The 16,561-nt window shown below is 43.5% G+C and overlaps 1 protein-coding gene across 1 annotated transcript in view; it reads right to left on the bottom strand.

The window, feature by feature from the left end:
- Positions 1–16,561, bottom strand: part of LOC104966510 (dystrophin-like) — a 28,564-nt gene that overhangs the window by 8,872 nt on the left and 3,131 nt on the right. Inside the window, exons 3-17 of the mRNA XM_010795695.1 lie at positions 16,405–16,552; positions 15,954–16,079; positions 15,617–15,760; positions 15,441–15,539; positions 15,201–15,300; positions 14,922–15,091; positions 14,673–14,790; positions 14,204–14,415; positions 13,834–13,988; positions 13,507–13,696; positions 11,037–11,209; positions 10,795–10,951; positions 9,715–9,826; positions 8,044–8,312; positions 7,356–7,502 (exon numbers count right to left, since the gene is read on the bottom strand). Coding sequence (XP_010793997.1) covers positions 7,356–7,502; positions 8,044–8,312; positions 9,715–9,826; positions 10,795–10,951; positions 11,037–11,209; positions 13,507–13,696; positions 13,834–13,988; positions 14,204–14,415; positions 14,673–14,790; positions 14,922–15,091; positions 15,201–15,300; positions 15,441–15,539; positions 15,617–15,760; positions 15,954–16,079; positions 16,405–16,552 — 2,320 coding nt within the window. The remainder of the gene's footprint in view (positions 1–7,355; positions 7,503–8,043; positions 8,313–9,714; positions 9,827–10,794; positions 10,952–11,036; positions 11,210–13,506; positions 13,697–13,833; positions 13,989–14,203; positions 14,416–14,672; positions 14,791–14,921; positions 15,092–15,200; positions 15,301–15,440; positions 15,540–15,616; positions 15,761–15,953; positions 16,080–16,404; positions 16,553–16,561) is intronic.

The following is a 16,561-nucleotide window of genomic DNA, read 5'->3' as shown; positions in this document are numbered from 1 at the left end:
CTTCCTGGTTGAATGCACTTATTGTAAGTCGCTTTGGATAAAAGCGTCAGCTAAATGCAATGTAATGTAATGTAAAAGCTGGCTGTTCACAGAGTGCTGTATCCAAGCATATTCATAGAAAGTTGAGTGGAAGGAAAAAGCGTGGTAGGAAAAGGTGCAACAGTGATAACCGCAGCCTTGAGAGGATTGTCAAGCAAAGGCCATTACAAAATGTGGGGCAGCTTCACAAGGAGTGGAGTGAGGCTGGAGTCAGTGCATCAAGGGCCACCACGCACAGACGTATCCAGGACATGGGCTACAACTGTCGCGTTCCTCGTGTCAAGCCACTCCTGAACCAGAGACAACGTCAGAAGCGTCTTACCTGGGCTAAGGAGAAAAAGACATGGTCTATTGCTCAGTGGTCCAAAGTCCTCTTTTCAGATGAAAGAATATTTTGCATTTCATTTTGAAATCAAGGTCCCAGAGTCTGGAGGAAGAGTGGAGAGGCACACAATCCAAGTTGCTTGAAGTCCATTGTGAAGTCTCCATAGTCAGTGATGATTTGGGGAGCCATGTCATCAGCTGGTGTTGGTCCTCTGTGTTCTCTCAAGTCCAAAGTCAACGCAGCCGTCTACCANCTTCACCTGTTGCCATGTCAACGTTAAACGAATAAACGGAAAATGGATTGTTACGTCCCATCTATATCCTGTGTCTCGCACCTGTCAGAACTAACGGGCCTTCTAGCATACCCTGCACCGTGGGAAACTACGAAAGAAGACGCCCATTGGCTACAAATCAATATATGATTAGTTGATCAAACTGTCAGAGTGTTCGCTCTCATTCAGTGCAACGACCGGGGCCTTCTATCAAGGATACAGAATACCCACAGACGCAGAAACAGATCTGATTGGTTGCATTTATTTTCTAAAATGCGTAGTGCAAGGTCCGAGAAGGACAAACAAATCAATGTAACACTGTTTATTACAGATCAACAACACAGANCATAATTAAATCGATAAATGTATTTTTTTTTATCTGAGTTATCAGGGTATTCTCTGAATACCTTGAAGGCCCTGATGGTTCGCCACTGCTGTAATGGTGTCTTCACAGGTCTCACTAAAAAATCTATTAGAAAGCTTCAGCTGATTCAGAACGCCGCTGCTCGAGTCCTCACCAACACTAAGAAAGTGGATCACATTGCTCCAGCTCTGAAGTCTATACACTGGCTTCCTGTGTGTCAAAGAATATATTTCAGTATACTGCTGCTGGTTTATAAAGCACTGAATGGTTTAGGACCAAAATACATTTCTGATATACTGCTAAATTATGAACCATCCAAATCTCTCAGGTCTTCAGGGACTGGTCAGCTTTCTGTCCCCAGAGTCAGAACTAAACATGGAGATGCAGCGTTCAGTTATTATGCTCCAAATATCTGGAACAAACTCCCAGAAACCTGCAGGTCCGCTGCAACTCTGACTACTTTTAAATCCAGGCTGAAGACTTTTCTTTTTGTCGCTGCTTTTAATTGAAACTGAGCCGTTGTGTTCATCGGTAAAGTGGAACTTCTGTCTGAACTATTCATATCTTAAACTGCACTGTAAGTTTTTATTCATGTACTTTTTGTTCATGTATTTTTTCTTTTAATGTTTCTTTTATTATCTTTTCTTTTTAATGACTGTTTTGAAATGCCTTTGTCTGAATGTCTTTCATTTTTGTAAAGCACCTTGAATTGCCTTGTGTTGAAAGGTGCTTTATATTATGTAAATAAACTTGCCTTGCCCGCCTTGCCTAGATCGTATATGTTGTAAATATATTTAATTTTGTTGCATTATCGAGATTGAGGTATTTGACCCAAGATATCCTGACATTTTAATTAATCAATAACTATAAACACTTATCCAAAGTAATATAAGTGTGTTTTACTGTGTTTGTGAAGGTATCGTTGGCAGTGGCAGACACTCTGGTGGGTTTGGTTGCGATCCCCTGTGCGGTACTCACAGACCTGGGTCAGCCTCACCACAACCTGCCGCTCTGCCTGGTGATGCTCAGCATCCTGATGGTGCTCACACAGGTAGGAACATCCACTAGACAGTAACAGCAAAATCGTTTCAGCATCATTTTCTGATTTCAAGATTAACACTGGCCCTTAACACAGAATTGGAGGTAAGCGTTTCATTACAGAAGTGTTCCTTCCCTTCAAGAGCTCCATCCTGAGTCAGTTAGCAGTAGCAGCGGAGCGCTACATGGCCATCATCCTGCCCTTCCAGTACCAGCGCGTCATGAGCCCGAGGAACGCCCAGCTGGCCCTGCTGCTCACCTGGGGCCTGGGGGCCATCTCCGGCTGCGTGCCGCTCATGGACTGGAGAAGACAACAAGCAGGCTCTAGGTAAGAGATGAATGAGGAGCAGAGTGAGTGGTGCAGGGATGACGTGTATTTGTAGTCCAATCTAGGAGTTAGAATAGCAAGGCTCCCAGGAAAAGTGGGACATTGTCTGATTGGATTTTGGAATATAGTGCCTGACAATGTCATGTGACGTGTGCTTTTATATAAATATGCCTCCCTGTTTTACCAGCTACTGTGTCTTCACTTGTGTGGTGAACATGAGCTACATGGTCTACTTCAACTTCTTCTGCTGTCTCCTGGTGCCACTGCTGGCCATGTTCATCATTTACGGCCACATCTTCCTCACCATCCGACGGCAACTCAAACGCATCGCTGTAGCCAGGGGGTCTTCAGAGAACACGAGAACTGCTGGTAGTGGGAGCACCGGGACCGAGGACAGTGGGAGTTCTGCTGCTTGGGGACACGACACAGGGGATAGATTCAGTAGACAAGCTAAAGAAAAGGCGGGAAAATGCAAGACTGAAGTGAGGGCTGTGGAGGAAGTGCAATCCAGCGTTGGTTCTCTTATTGACACTGAGACCACCGCTGTGTTTACAAATCCAGGACTCAGGTCGGCCTCGTCTGGGTCCAGCAGCTCCAGCTGTGGTGCGGCTGACCCCCGGCCAGGCGAGCCAAACGAGGTCAGATCAGGCCTCCGCTCCCGCCAGGAGGTGCGCAAAGCCACCTCCCTCTTCCTGGTCCTGTTTCTGTTCATGGTGTGCTGGATGCCCATCCACATCATAAACTGCGTGCTGCTGCTGTGCCCACAGTGCCAGGTGCCCATGTCGCTCACACTAGCGGCCGTTCTGCTCTCCCACGCCAACTCCGCTCTCAACCCCATCCTGTATGCGTACAGGATGAGGTCATTCCGACACACTCTGATTAGGATGTGGAGAGCATTGAGGAGCTTTAGGCTGAAACGCCAGTAAAGGTGTGGTTCTTTAGCAATTATTGTTTAAAAACGTGTTTTGCTGTCTGAGTTCAGAGGATTTATTGGAGTTTTTGTACAAATATTATCTATTAAAAACAAATAACGTCTTATTTGACTATCATAAATATTGCTTACATGGCACATAAGGAATATAAGTGGTTTCTATGTAATAGTTGAATAAATTGATTTTATATTATATAAATTGCACTAGCCACTTTCTGGTAGATTTTGAGGTTGTTTTAAAAATACAAAATGCATTTATTGTACCGTGCCCATTCCGCAAAAAATAAACACAATACACAGAGAATCAAATCAACATAACTGCGTGCTTTATTGATATACAGTAAAGCATTTTATAATACAGTAGTAAGGCATATATTTGGTGGAATCTGATATGTTGTGAAGTATTGAACTGTGTTATTTAAAAAATGATGCGAGAATGAAACACAAACGTTAGACATGAAAAATAAATCGAATTCAGTGTCTGGATCAGAACGAAAGCCTCTTAGATCATGCCGCGAGAATATGACGCCAAAAACAAACGAGTGTATGAAGCCGCGCGACTTCTGAGTGGTTACACATTAAAGAAGGATGAGCTGTATATAGTCACACATGCTAATATTGAACACCTCACACGGCACCAAACAAAATAGCTTTTTAACCGAGGACAAAAAGACACTAAAATGAAAGCATCCTCCACACAGAAAACACATATCTAGTATGTCCCAGGTCTGACAGTAGTGCACACTGATTCATTTGTGTGTGAAATGTTTTGAAACTGGTCGTAAAGCTCTGATAGAGATGCATCGGAACATTCAGATTGGAGGCTCTACAGTGAATCAGAAATAACTAATAAATAATAATCTGAAAGGTGTTGAGAGTGCATTAGAAAAAATGCCGGGCTTTGATAATTTAGACGAGGTAGAGCTTACTGGGCCTCCTAAAATATGTCTCTGTTAGTGTTCAGACGGAAGAATTCCTTTAAAATAATCTCAGCTAGCAGCCTTGCAGATTTAAAATCACATTCGTCTTACAGTACTCCAGTCAGCTTAGAAACCAACACTCAAGAGTACCGCGGGTCCTCAAGCGGCCCTAAAGAGACACTCAGAGAACATCGTAGAGATAAAAGATGTACCAGTGCAATAATCAGGACGTCTTTCTGAAGGACTGTGTCCAGGCCTGATTCAGAACTGATGATGAATGTCAGTTTGGATATAAAAGATGTAGCTTCCTTTTCCCCTACAAAAAAGTTGCATTATGGGAAATGTATGAGTCAGTGTGTTTAAAGCTGGACACATATCAGCGTAACAAATTGACTTCAGCTGCAGCTTTTTCCCCAAATTTGGGGTAAAGTATCATTTATATTAAGTTTGAAAATGATGCATTTTAATAATATGTTAATTAAAGATGAATCACATAGTACAAAAATCTAAATAAAATGTATATTTGTTTCCGTAGGGATGCCGCACTCTAGGACTATCTGGTGCTTAAGAGAAAAATAATCTGAGTAAAATCTAAATGATGTCTAATTCTTGCCCAATATGTGCATTAGGTATGTAGTGACGTGTCTCAGTTCTGAATCAGGCCAATTCCAACATCTGTCTACACTGATAAAGACGAATTCAGGTATAAAAACTTTTGTAAATCATAGGAATTATGAACTCACTGATGGATGGAGCGACGGACGGACGAATGCATGATTCAAACATGGGGTTTGTCAGCCAAAGCAACGTCAAAGCTGTAATGCAATGTGGAAATTAGGCACCACCACACACACACGCACGCACACACACTCACACTCACACACAGACAACGCACTGTAAAGATCCAGGATGCCTGCATTACCTTGACAGTAGTGTACGCTGTTATAGAAATTCATTTTCCTCTTAGAAAGCACCCTTATGATTACAATCATTCTTTTTCTTTTTTGATACAAATGTCTGAAATGCTTTAGCCGTTTCCCCAATTACAAAAAGATGGCCACACTAAACACACTGATTTGTATCTCTCTTTGCACCCACCCCCCCTCTTTTTTTTTATACAATTGCATAGAAGTTTAAAAACCAGCCTCTGTTATTAATAAAACAACTTCAGGACGTTTTAAGAAACTACTTAAATCTACAAGGTATAATGTTTTTCTTTTGTTTGTTTTTTAACGTTGCTGGAACCGCGATCCTTCACAAAAATAGACGTTTATATATTCTCTTTGTAAACTGTGTTTCCAATCCAGTTGTTTGACTAGAAAAAGCATGCGATAGGTAGGAAAGGAGGGGAGGAAAGGAAGGGGGGAGGATAAAGGGGGGGTCAGAAGGGCAGGGCCTCGTGCTGTTCGGCGCTCTGCTCGTCTGTCATCAGGCTGACCAGCGACTCCATGGCCCGGCCCACACCGTCGGCCATGTGGAACAAACTGCCGACACCTGGACCTGGAGAGAGACCAAACACAATCAGAAACACTGACTAACACCGCAAAGGTGACACAAGAAGCTGAAAACGGCTGGTATGGGTGATACTTGTAGATTCAAATGAAGAAACGTCAGCAGAAGTATAAACATTTTAATGGTGTAGCTCCTAAATGTCCTTAACGAGGCACCAGGAAGTGACTCTAACATGGGAGAAAGCCCAATGTCCAGCTCATCATTTCATTTAATGATTTAAAGTTAAACATAAAATAAAATGGCTTCACCTTCCCTTTTGCCCTTGTAAAAAAAACATGTCTTCCATCTGTCTTCCAATAAATAACAAATCCCCTGGTGCCTGAAGCTGCTTTCAAAATAAAAGCATCAACTCAATAATGACTATTAGATATTACAAAAGAATGAATAGCTTCAACACATGGGTTTACTATCTATTTGTTCTATATGGTTGATAATATGTATATCAAACTTCCTCTTGCATATATTTTGCTTCAAGTACAAAAGGTCCTGGTTCCATTTCTGTGGACGCTCATATTTTAAACAGATTAAACAAATCAATGTAGTGAAACGTGTGGTTATGAGGCTACACTGAGAGCACAGAGACAATGGACTGCACAGCAAAATAAACATGTGACAGTAACTAAACTTACATTGTGGAGATATTCTAATGTCCTGTTCTATATGAGACGTTAGTGGAAGCCACCATTCGAACAAAAATATGATGAATGCCTTGCATGTTATTGTAAACCCCCACATTGTGAACTGATGTGTGACATTAATACATCCCCTCATTCCAGATCTACATGTTGACACACACACACACACACACACACACACACACACACACACACACACACACACACACGCCATAATTCCCGGGCACACTTCCCGCTCACCACCTGCAATGGAAACTGAGTCTTCACACACTGGCTGTCAAATCCTTTTTTCTGGCCAAATTAGATACTTGATTCTCTTTTTACAATTTTGTACCAGCTGCTGCACATCAGTGTAAACAGAGAGAGCAATCTATTGATCAAGGTTTCAAAATTTAAATATAGACAAGTACAAATCTTTCACGATTATTCCTACTTTTAAAAAAAACTTGAGCCTTACTACATTGATTTGACTTTAACATGCTTTTAAATGTAAATGCTCATGAGGGCTTTAAATGCAGAAACTGAGCCTGTCTTAAATATTTATTATATATATATATATAGAGTGACAGACCGGCTGGTCCCGTCACCATGGTGTCACCGTGGTGCCCGTCTCTGCCCAGGAATCTGCATCAGCTTGTCTCCCTGGCAGCAGATTGGCTCTGTGTGTCACCCCCGGTAACAATCACTGTCTGACATCCAGCATGGCTGCCCCTGGGTTTATATTGAGACCAATGGAGGCACACCCTGCACTGCCTTTGATCAGCAATACATGCGGTGTGTGTGTATTCCTGTCAAGCATTGGATTTTGTCGCATGTTAAAGTGTTGTGCATGTTTGTGGTAGAAGAGATATATAAGTATATACTCAGTATTTGCCCTAGCGAGAAACACAAACGCAATATTTGCAATTCATCACGGCAGGGGGTTTCCTTTTAGGCTCAGACCTGGCAAGGCCACAGCAGGAGGGGGGGGGTGGGGTGGCTTTGTCTTTTACCTGGAGCAGCTTCCAGCGCGTGTTCAGATCTTTGATACGTTCCAGGTTGCTAGGCGACAGCTGGATGTCGTGTGGACCGAATGTGGACGCCAACTGGTTCATGTGTACGACGTCGTCCTTGATGGGAGCGATCTCTTCCTGGAACTCCTGCAAAACAAACTCACACGATGGTGAGAGGACAGTTGGGACACAGACAGGTTGTTAGAAGACACCGGTTCAGTCTCACCTCAACAGCTCTAACAGTGAGAAACAGATGCCTCCATTATGTAAACTCAACTCTGCTGCTTGTTTAATGCTTCTGATGTGTGTTACACTGACAGGTCGAAGTACGATGCATGCAACATCACTACCAGTGTAACATTAAAGCAGACATATCATTAGAAAACTTGTTCAGTGCTTATGCATGTGTTGATAACTTCCTTTTCAATTTTTTCTCACTAGCCAATCAGATCAGACTTTTCCACAGGCTCTTAAACGAATTTCAGGCAAAGAGATAAAATTGGCATATTAAGATGATCAGTAGGAAAAAAGATTAAACATTAAAGCATGCAAACATACTCTGGCAGAAATCCAACAACCAAATATTAACAGGAAAATGATCATAATGTGTTTAATTCCTTTAATGGTTGATTCTGAAAAGGTTGTCTACATGTTCCTAAATGTTTCATTTAAAGGCACCCCATCTGACCTTGACTCTCTCGATGTGCTCCGGCAGGGAGTCGATCAGCAGGTCGCCCACAGGTTCCCACGCCTCCCTCACCATCTCGGCCTGCCTCAGCTGTCCGTCCAGCAGGTCCTCGGCCTCCTGGAGGTCCATCAACCGCTCCAGGGCCAGCTCCAGCCTCCTCTGCCAGTCGGCCCAGTCGATGTTCAGCCGGTCCCACTTGGTCACCACGTCGTCTGCCTCTTTGCGGAGGATTCGCCCCACGTTCTGAGCACGCTCCTCCGGGCTGATGTCTGAGGGAAAGAACATGTCTTCCATCATATGCGCAGATTAGTATGTAATGTCCACTTCACTTTTACCAACAACTGCGGGGAAAGGCATGTCCCAAAGAGGAGAAAATGATCATCATTCCATATCAGAAAAAAGCACCTGCAGTTTGCATTTGATGTCTTTACTTATTCACACTTTTAACTCAGTTTGAGATGTCGCTTTGTGTTTAAAAGCCTCTCTTACAGCATAAACATTAACTGTGACAATAAAGGCAAGCTCCTGAGAGAGCGCCTCATTCATATGTCAAAGCACTCAGTCTTTTTTTGGAGACACTGGTTATCTTTAAGGAAATTAAACCAAGCAAAATGTCATATACTCTAAAGCGCTGTGTCAATGCAGCTTTTTCAGATGTCCCCAAACGCTGCCGATGTGAAGGTCAGATCGCAGAGTCTGGAATACTTTCTAAAAAGGGAGTAAGTGCTTGTTTCCATTCAGTGATTAGCAGCTGGAGTTCATTCTTTCTTTCTGTGTACTCTGAGTGTTTTTGAGTTGCTGGTTGAATGGGTTTAATGGACCACAGTTAAAGTTCAGCTGTTTTCTGCAAGCCTGGTAACCGGGCTGCTGCCATGGTGTAGAGGGTGCTGCGGGGAAGTGTGTGTGTGTGTGTGTGTGTGTGTGTGTGTGTGTGTGTGTGTGTGTGTGTGTGTGTATTAACCCCTGTTTGTTACCAGGCTGTTGCTAGGGTCCAAAGTTCACTATGTGAGTCAGAGATGAAAAGAAAAGGAGCTTTATGTCTTGAGAAGAGACAGATCTGTTAAATTCACTTCCTGTTTGCCTTTCATATGGTGGCCCTGAAGGTCACATTTGTATGTGTTGTTCCAAATGTTTGTGTTTGTGAGGTTTTTTTTTGTGTGTTTTCTGACATTTTGTTGTGTTTTCTAAAATGTAATTCCGTTTTCTGAAACGTGTTGTGTTTTCTGAAATGTTTTAGGGTTTTTTTAGATGTTTTTTTGTGTTCTCTAATTTCCAAAATTTCCCCCGAGATGAATTATTTCATATTCTGATTAAGAGGTTTGTGTTTTCTGAATAAATGTTCTTGAGTTTTGATCTTCAAGGCCACCATACTTTAATGTAGGACTTGAAGTGTTGCAGTCCATCAAGGCGTTGCCCTGGTAATAAATTAGCAATTCCCTGTGTTTTCTAAATGAAATGGGAATACGTTAGTTATAATAGCCTAACCTAGAAAGAGCTTGTCCTGCTTACAATGCTTACATTCTTAATCCGTACATCCAACTTAAAAAAATCAAACATCGAAACAAGTCTGAAGGACTGAAATAGGACAATGTAACCACTGTTAGAAAAATGGAAGGAAAGCTTCTATGCAGACTTGTCCGGATTGAATCCTTTTTAGAATGTGTGTGTTACCTCTCTGCTCAGGTGAGGGTGTTTCACGGGGCAGCTCAGACAGGAAGACCCCCACATCGTCCAGAGCTTTGGTCACAACTGGCTCTTTGGCTCTCAGTTCCCTCCTTAAACCCTGAGAACACACGCCGAATGTACACACAACTTATTATCTGCATCAATAACAGGTTATAAAGAAAGGTTGGGAGTGATATACTGAAGTAGTTGTGTTTCTGCCTGGTCGTTTAGGCATTCATGAGCTTGGGTCCCTGGGACATTTACATTTTTAGGTCCCAAGATAAAATAGCTTTAGAACACCTGCTGCAGAAATGCAAAAACAGCTTTGGGAGTCAACACATCAGTGCAAGATGTAGCGAGTGCTTTACATAATTATGATAGAAGACACGTTTAAAAGGTTGTTAGAAATGTTGCATGTACGCCATGTGTGGTTAGATTAACGCACAAACATCACTAATGCTAGATTTAAATGTCTTTGTGCCCGAATAGCCCCTCAAGCTGAAACATTTCTCCATTTATTATGAAATACTTTGACTAAAAGCCTTTTCCTAATGCTTATAAGCATGCACTCACCATTTGGCAGACTCATTGTAGTTTTATACATGAAATGACCAAATCAGCAAACTCAATCATCTCGCTTTTTGCATAAAACGCTGCACAAAATGGGTTTTTCATTTGACTATGCTTCCCATTTATTCTGACAATTAGATTTGCATAATGGTGGTCAGAGAGACAGGAAGTCTACCTCATATGTAAATGGCTGCTTTTGCAATGAGACCACTAAACTTTCAGGAAAATAAAAGCCAAAAATGTCCTGTATGTAAGACCCCCAGTTTGATCTACCCTGCCTGATTCAAAGTAAAAAGAATAACTACAAATTATGTCATTTTGTGTTAATCCTACGGTGGCCAAACAGCATAAAAACGACATCTATGTTGTTTTGTACACATTGTTAGTAAAAAAAGCAACAACTTCATGAACATTCAACAACCTCCGGAATCAGCAGAATGTTAGCTTTTCAACAAAAAGCTGCAGAGACAAGCAGCGTGTCTGTTTGTGTCCCACGTAGAGTGTGTGTCCTCCTACCCGGTTAGTGTCCAGCTGTGTCTGCACGGTGGGCACGTCGCCCCCTACAGGTGGTTCCTTCTCCAGCTGTTGACTTTTCAGCCTCAGCCAGTTCAGCAGCTCCTGGAGCGACATGTGGAGCCTCTTCCACGGGGCCATCTCTGAGTCCAGATGGGCCCTTGAAACACACACAGGCTTTTTTCTGTTTCTCGTACTTCATAGGAACTCCATGATTTTGCAGTAAAGGCTGATCCCCTCCTCACCTCATGCTGAGGGTCTTGTTGCGCAGGTCGTTCCAGCGCTGCGTCATGTTGTCCAGGCGTCTCTGGAGCAGGGCCCCGTCCCCAGAGTCCCGCAGCGAGCTCACGATCCTCTGGCCGTTCTCATCCAGGGAGTGGTACATCTCTGTGTGGCCGTCAATCTCTGCCTCCAGCTCCTGGCCACACAAAGCATGAGTCAGGGGGGAAAAGATAGTAGTGTAGTAGTAAATACCTCCCTGGTAATAGCAGCAACCTTTCTTGAATTAGAGATGAGTAATGGCTTCAGAAAGAGTGATTTACAGCCATCAGAAATGGAACGTTTTGTAGCACGTAAATGTCAAAATGCGTTAATCAGTGAGCGGTGGTCTAACCTGTGTGTACATCTTTCAGAGAAATGATGCATTAAGGAAACTTTTGATGCATCTTAAAAAGACTCCTGAAAGGGAAAAGGTACTTTAAACCAATCTTAGCAGAGTGAAAAGGGAATAAAGCTGAACTTCTGTGAACACTTCCTGTTTGGTTTGTGCAATTTCCCTTTAATATGGCTGGCATTTAGCTTTACCATTGAATTACATTATGCTAAGTAAAGTAAAAAGTATTGGAATCAAGTGCCAAGTTTTAAGGAATAGTTTATATATTAGTTTAAATATACACTTGTATTTTAATTTCTAAAACACTAACATCGACAGATCCATTGATCTTCCAGTATTCATTTAACTTTGTGTCGTCAATAAGCATGTAAGTTTCTCTCATTTGATTCAACACTATAACAGGCCATATGGTCCAACAAGCGGTTAAACCATTGTTTTTGGTATAAATAAACTGTAATTTAATAATGATCTTAAAAACAATAAAAACAACCGTTCTTTAGGGGTGTCTTTGGGAAAAATGAGATACTGGAGGGGACTTATACAACTCGAATAAAACAAAAAATGTTTTATTAAGAACATTACTTTTTATTTATTTATTTGTTAGGTTGGTTATAGTGGGAGCCTCAGTGCCATCTCAGAATTCTGACTTTAATCTCTCAAATCTGACTTAAATTTTAAAACAAAATTCAGACATCACGTGGCACTTCCTCTCCCGTATGTGTGCTAATGTTGTTATTGAATCTAAACGCCACATCACAAACACTCAACAATTAGCTTAGCTTAATATACTGATTTACTTTCGATTGATGACACATTCTTCCATATAAACATTTAGGAATACAAGGCTTATTTGCAAAAGACCAGCGCTTGATTTTCTTTCCCAACCTGAACATTGTAGACCTTCCTGCGCAGCATCCTCAAAACTTTACTCCCAGAACTAGACGTGAAGAACAAGAGGCGTCATCTTCTGCTTCCTAGTCCCTCAAGATTAGCTCCCAATGTGGAAGCATAAGTGTTTAAATGTGCGCGTGTGACAAAGAGATTTGGAGATGAAGAGGAAGGGAGGGAGAGTTAGTTAAGAACAGGGAGACAGATGGAGAGAAGAGGAGGAGAGAACTTGAAAGGAGGCATAAAAGGATGAGTGCGCTCGTTTTCCAATTAAACGTTATCTGCATGCAGCGTTGCAGCCTGAGAGTGTGTGTGCGCTCCCTGGATGCTACTCCGTGTTGCCGTCCGCCATTATAATTGGACACAGAAGACTATCTCAGCTCTGCATACAATGCTGCTGTTATACTGACAGAGCAGTGTGTGTGTGTGTGTGTGTGGAAATTAATTTCCAAAATGCTGCTTTCCTTTATAGTAAGTGTGTGTTTCGTGCACACGCCGTTCCACCAGTACGTGGGCGCAGGGTAAGGCCGAGGGTCAAAATTTGTTCTCGTGCAGAACAGAGCTTTCCCTTCAACACCCACAATGCAGTAGGGGGATTTTGCATTTGTCTGCAAGGCACTGACTGGCCAATGAGATCTCTCGATGCTGCCGTGTCAGCATTCCTGTCATACCAGCCAGGGCGAGGAAGAGAGCGGAAAACTCGGGTCATAAACTGGAAATGTCTAATCCCGTATGACAGGTTGTGCACAACATTAATATTTAATTATCTTTTAGCACTGTTTCTGTGGTGAATTTTAAATCTTGCGGTAACCTCAGTGAAATTATTCATCTTCTGTTCCAAATAACTCTTTATTCCCGCAGCCACTAACAAGTAAGGCATGTATTGCTTTGCTCCATTAAGGCGTATGCACTGCCATGAACAGGGTCGAATGGTAAGAGGTATAAAAAAAGTTGTAAAGCAAATAACAATTCAAAAACCTTGTGCTGCTTCCCACAGTGTGCTCTAGTAATTCCGAATGAGAGATGCCTCACCACTGTGTTACAATGCAGCTGGTTTCAGACAGAGGGGGAAAAGAGGTGCTGCAGTATGTGAACATGTGACCGTAGGGACTAAATACTGATACGAACCTGAGGGTTTGAAGACTAGGGCCCCTTTAATAAGGTGTTGTCCTGTGTGCACAGTGTAGGAACAGGGGTATCTGACAGTGTTCTACCTTCCACTGAGCCAGCAGGTTGCGGGCTGCGTCCGGCTGCTCCTGCATCCTCTCCTTGTTGGTGGCGCCGATCAGCACGTTGCAGGTGGTCTCCGCCTCCGTCAGCCAGTTGAGGAACTTCTCCAGGTTGAGGTAGAACTGCTGCAGCAGCTTCAGAGCTTCCTCGACAGCCACCTCTCTGTCCGAGACACTGCAGAAACAGGACAGAATGTCACCAAGGTAGACTACGTGCACTAACAGGCACAAGTGGCTCACTCCACATCGATTTTCTTTTTCTTTGAGAAGTTGTAGAGAGATGTTTTGTACAGGCAGTGTGTGTCTCGTTACCGCTTGGTGATGTGTGTCCAAGTGGCCATCATGTTGTCGTTGACCTGGGTGACCTTGTGCGTGTCATCGTTGGCGTACAGCGTGAGCAGTTTGTCAGCCAGAGCGTTGGTTTCCTCCACCTGCCTCTGCCACTGCTGCAGCTCCCTCACAAAGGACTGTGAACCATATGAGGGAAGAAGAAAATACAAACTGAAACAATTCTGAAAGGCGATGATTCACCCTCGCCATATAAATGTCTTTTGAGTCATCCCCTGTGTGAGTAGTATCATATTTTTCAGCCATCTGTTTATGAATCTCACTTGATTCAAGGTGAAAAACTGTGTGTGTGCATCTAGATTATTTTTTGCTCATTTAGAAACACGTTTGAGACCTTCAGTTCAGAGTTTTGTCTCTTCAGCGCCTCCACCGTGTACGTGATCTCCTGCCAGGACTCCAGCCTCTCACTGGCCAGCTTGATGAAATGGTCAGCTTCCTTTTTGGCATCCAGCCAATCGGTGGAGTCCTGCAGCATGTTGTGGAGCTGCTTCGTCCTGTCCGAGAGTTTGGTCTGGGAGTCTTCCCAGTGAGCCTGAAGCCTGTCCACTACGATGACAGAAAGAGAATGGCAAAGCTTGTTTTTATGAAAATTACGATGAGAATGAGTAAGATTGTGCTTTTCTTTTTTTTGTCTCATTACTTTGATTTTGAAGAATATATTTTACATGAGACTTATGTGTGTATTCTCTCTGTGTGTGTGTGTGTGTGTGTGTGTGTGTGTGTGTGTGTGTGTGTGTGTGTGTGTGTGTGTGTGTGTGTGTGTGTGTGTGTGTGTGTGTGTGTGTGTGTGTGTGTGTGCATACTGCGTTCAGTGATAGCGTTGCGGGTGTCCTGGTTGCTGGTTTTGTTCTTCAGGTTCTGAGCTGCTGTGACCTGTCTCTCCAGAAGTGGGCGACGCTGGTCCATCTCTTGCAGGGACAACTAAAAAACACATGATCATTATTTGTAACTTATTTGGTTATAGAGTGGTGGAGGTGAAGTATTTTTGTAGGCGACAGAGACATTAGCATCGAAAGGGTTCCCTCGACAAAAAGACAACGTATTTTTTCTACCTTGAGGCTGCTGATGTTCTCGTTGATGTCCTCCAGGTCGGCCACCACCACCTGCTTGTTCTGCACCATGTTGTCCAGCATTGTCAGCCAATCGGTGAGCTCGGCCCAGGACTTGTTGAACTGAGCCAAAGCTGCAGACTCAGCCTGGGAACTTCCTGTCAGAGTTTCAGCTGGGACAAACGAAAACACAACAGTTTATCCATCAATGCTCTCAACACACAAAGGCATAGACCTCAACTGACACAGCAACTGAAGAAAAACACAGGCTCAAAGTCTTACTGGCTCTTTTGGCTATTAGCAGAGCGGCCATCCTCTCCTTATGCTGCCGCACCAGCTCCAGGATCACAGACCAGTCTTCCCTGAGCTTCACATACCTCACCTGTCACAACACAAACCAAAATGAAGAACAAGGGGTTGGCGATAATGGACTTTCACAGATAAACATTGAACAGATGCAATCAAAGGCTTTTATTTTGATATGGCAACTTCACACATATATGCCACAAACATGTTCGTCACCTTGTCTTGTTGGTTGGGAGGATTCTCCTTGAACAGTTGATCGGCTCGCTCCAGAACTGCCTCTACCTCTGGCTGCTTCACCTGCACTTGCTCAACGAGCTGGAGAAACAACAGACAGTTAGAATAGAACGTTTGACTCAAAAGGACTCAAATGTATTTTTGTGTGTGTGTCCTACCCGGGGCTCATCAGGGCTTTGCTCCAGCTTGGCTCTGGTGATGGAGGCCCAGGCTGACAGGCCGTCCAGCTGACCCTGGAGCTGCTCCAGCTCCCTCAGCAGAGCCTCGATCTCCAGCTGACGCTCTGGCAGAGCCTTAGACACCTACACAAAGACAGGATGGGTTTTATTCAGGGATAGCTTTGCCATATGTTTGCCTCTAAATTCTCTTAAATGTTTACCAGCTAGTCTCTAACTGATATGATTCTAGCTTGCTGCTGCTTTGTTCTGATCAGCTACATATGAACAAAACACTGTTGTGCTGTTAGCTGTGGTTTCCCCAGTGACGGCTGCTGACCTGAGCCCAGCGACTGTTGATGACCCTGACGTCGTTCTGTCTGTCAGCAGGAAGTGTTATCTGCCTCTGCTTCATGTTCAGATCCTCCATCAGCGCACTCCTGGCAGGAAGCTCCTCTACGCGTGCCTGACACACACACACAGAGTGAATTCAGTAAGAAACCATTGCAGCCGCTTAAAGTAGGACACAGCTCTTCCAATCTAATTATGTAAACACAAACACACCAACAAATAAGGTTGGATTTCAGAATGAAACATTATAGCATCTAATTTGAAACCATCATACGCTTTGAAATTAAATTAACACACATGTTTTAAAGGCTTGGTGTAGTAATAAAGAGCTGAATCTCATTTACACTATGACGGCAGCTAAATTGAATTACGCTGATCGTCACACCCACACACACAGCTCAGCGGCTCATTATAAATGCTGTGTTGTGTCCTGATGCTACCTGGACTTTCCCCAGAGTGTCTCTGATGTGCTGAGGCTCGGCGGGCTGCAGCGGGATGGCCAGGACCCCCTCCGCTTTATCCAGCCAGCCCAGCATGGAGCCCATGTTCTCCTGCAGCCCCGCCGTCGCCGAGCGGGCCTCTGCAGACCTGCAGGGG

Source organism: Notothenia coriiceps, unplaced genomic scaffold, assembly GCF_000735185.1.
Source record: "Notothenia coriiceps isolate Sejong01 unplaced genomic scaffold, NC01 NC01_scaffold00037246, whole genome shotgun sequence".
NCBI lineage: Eukaryota > Metazoa > Chordata > Actinopteri > Perciformes > Nototheniidae > Notothenia > Notothenia coriiceps.
The sequence above is the reverse complement of the archived record's forward strand: the minus strand, read 5'-3'. Positions and strand labels throughout refer to the sequence as shown.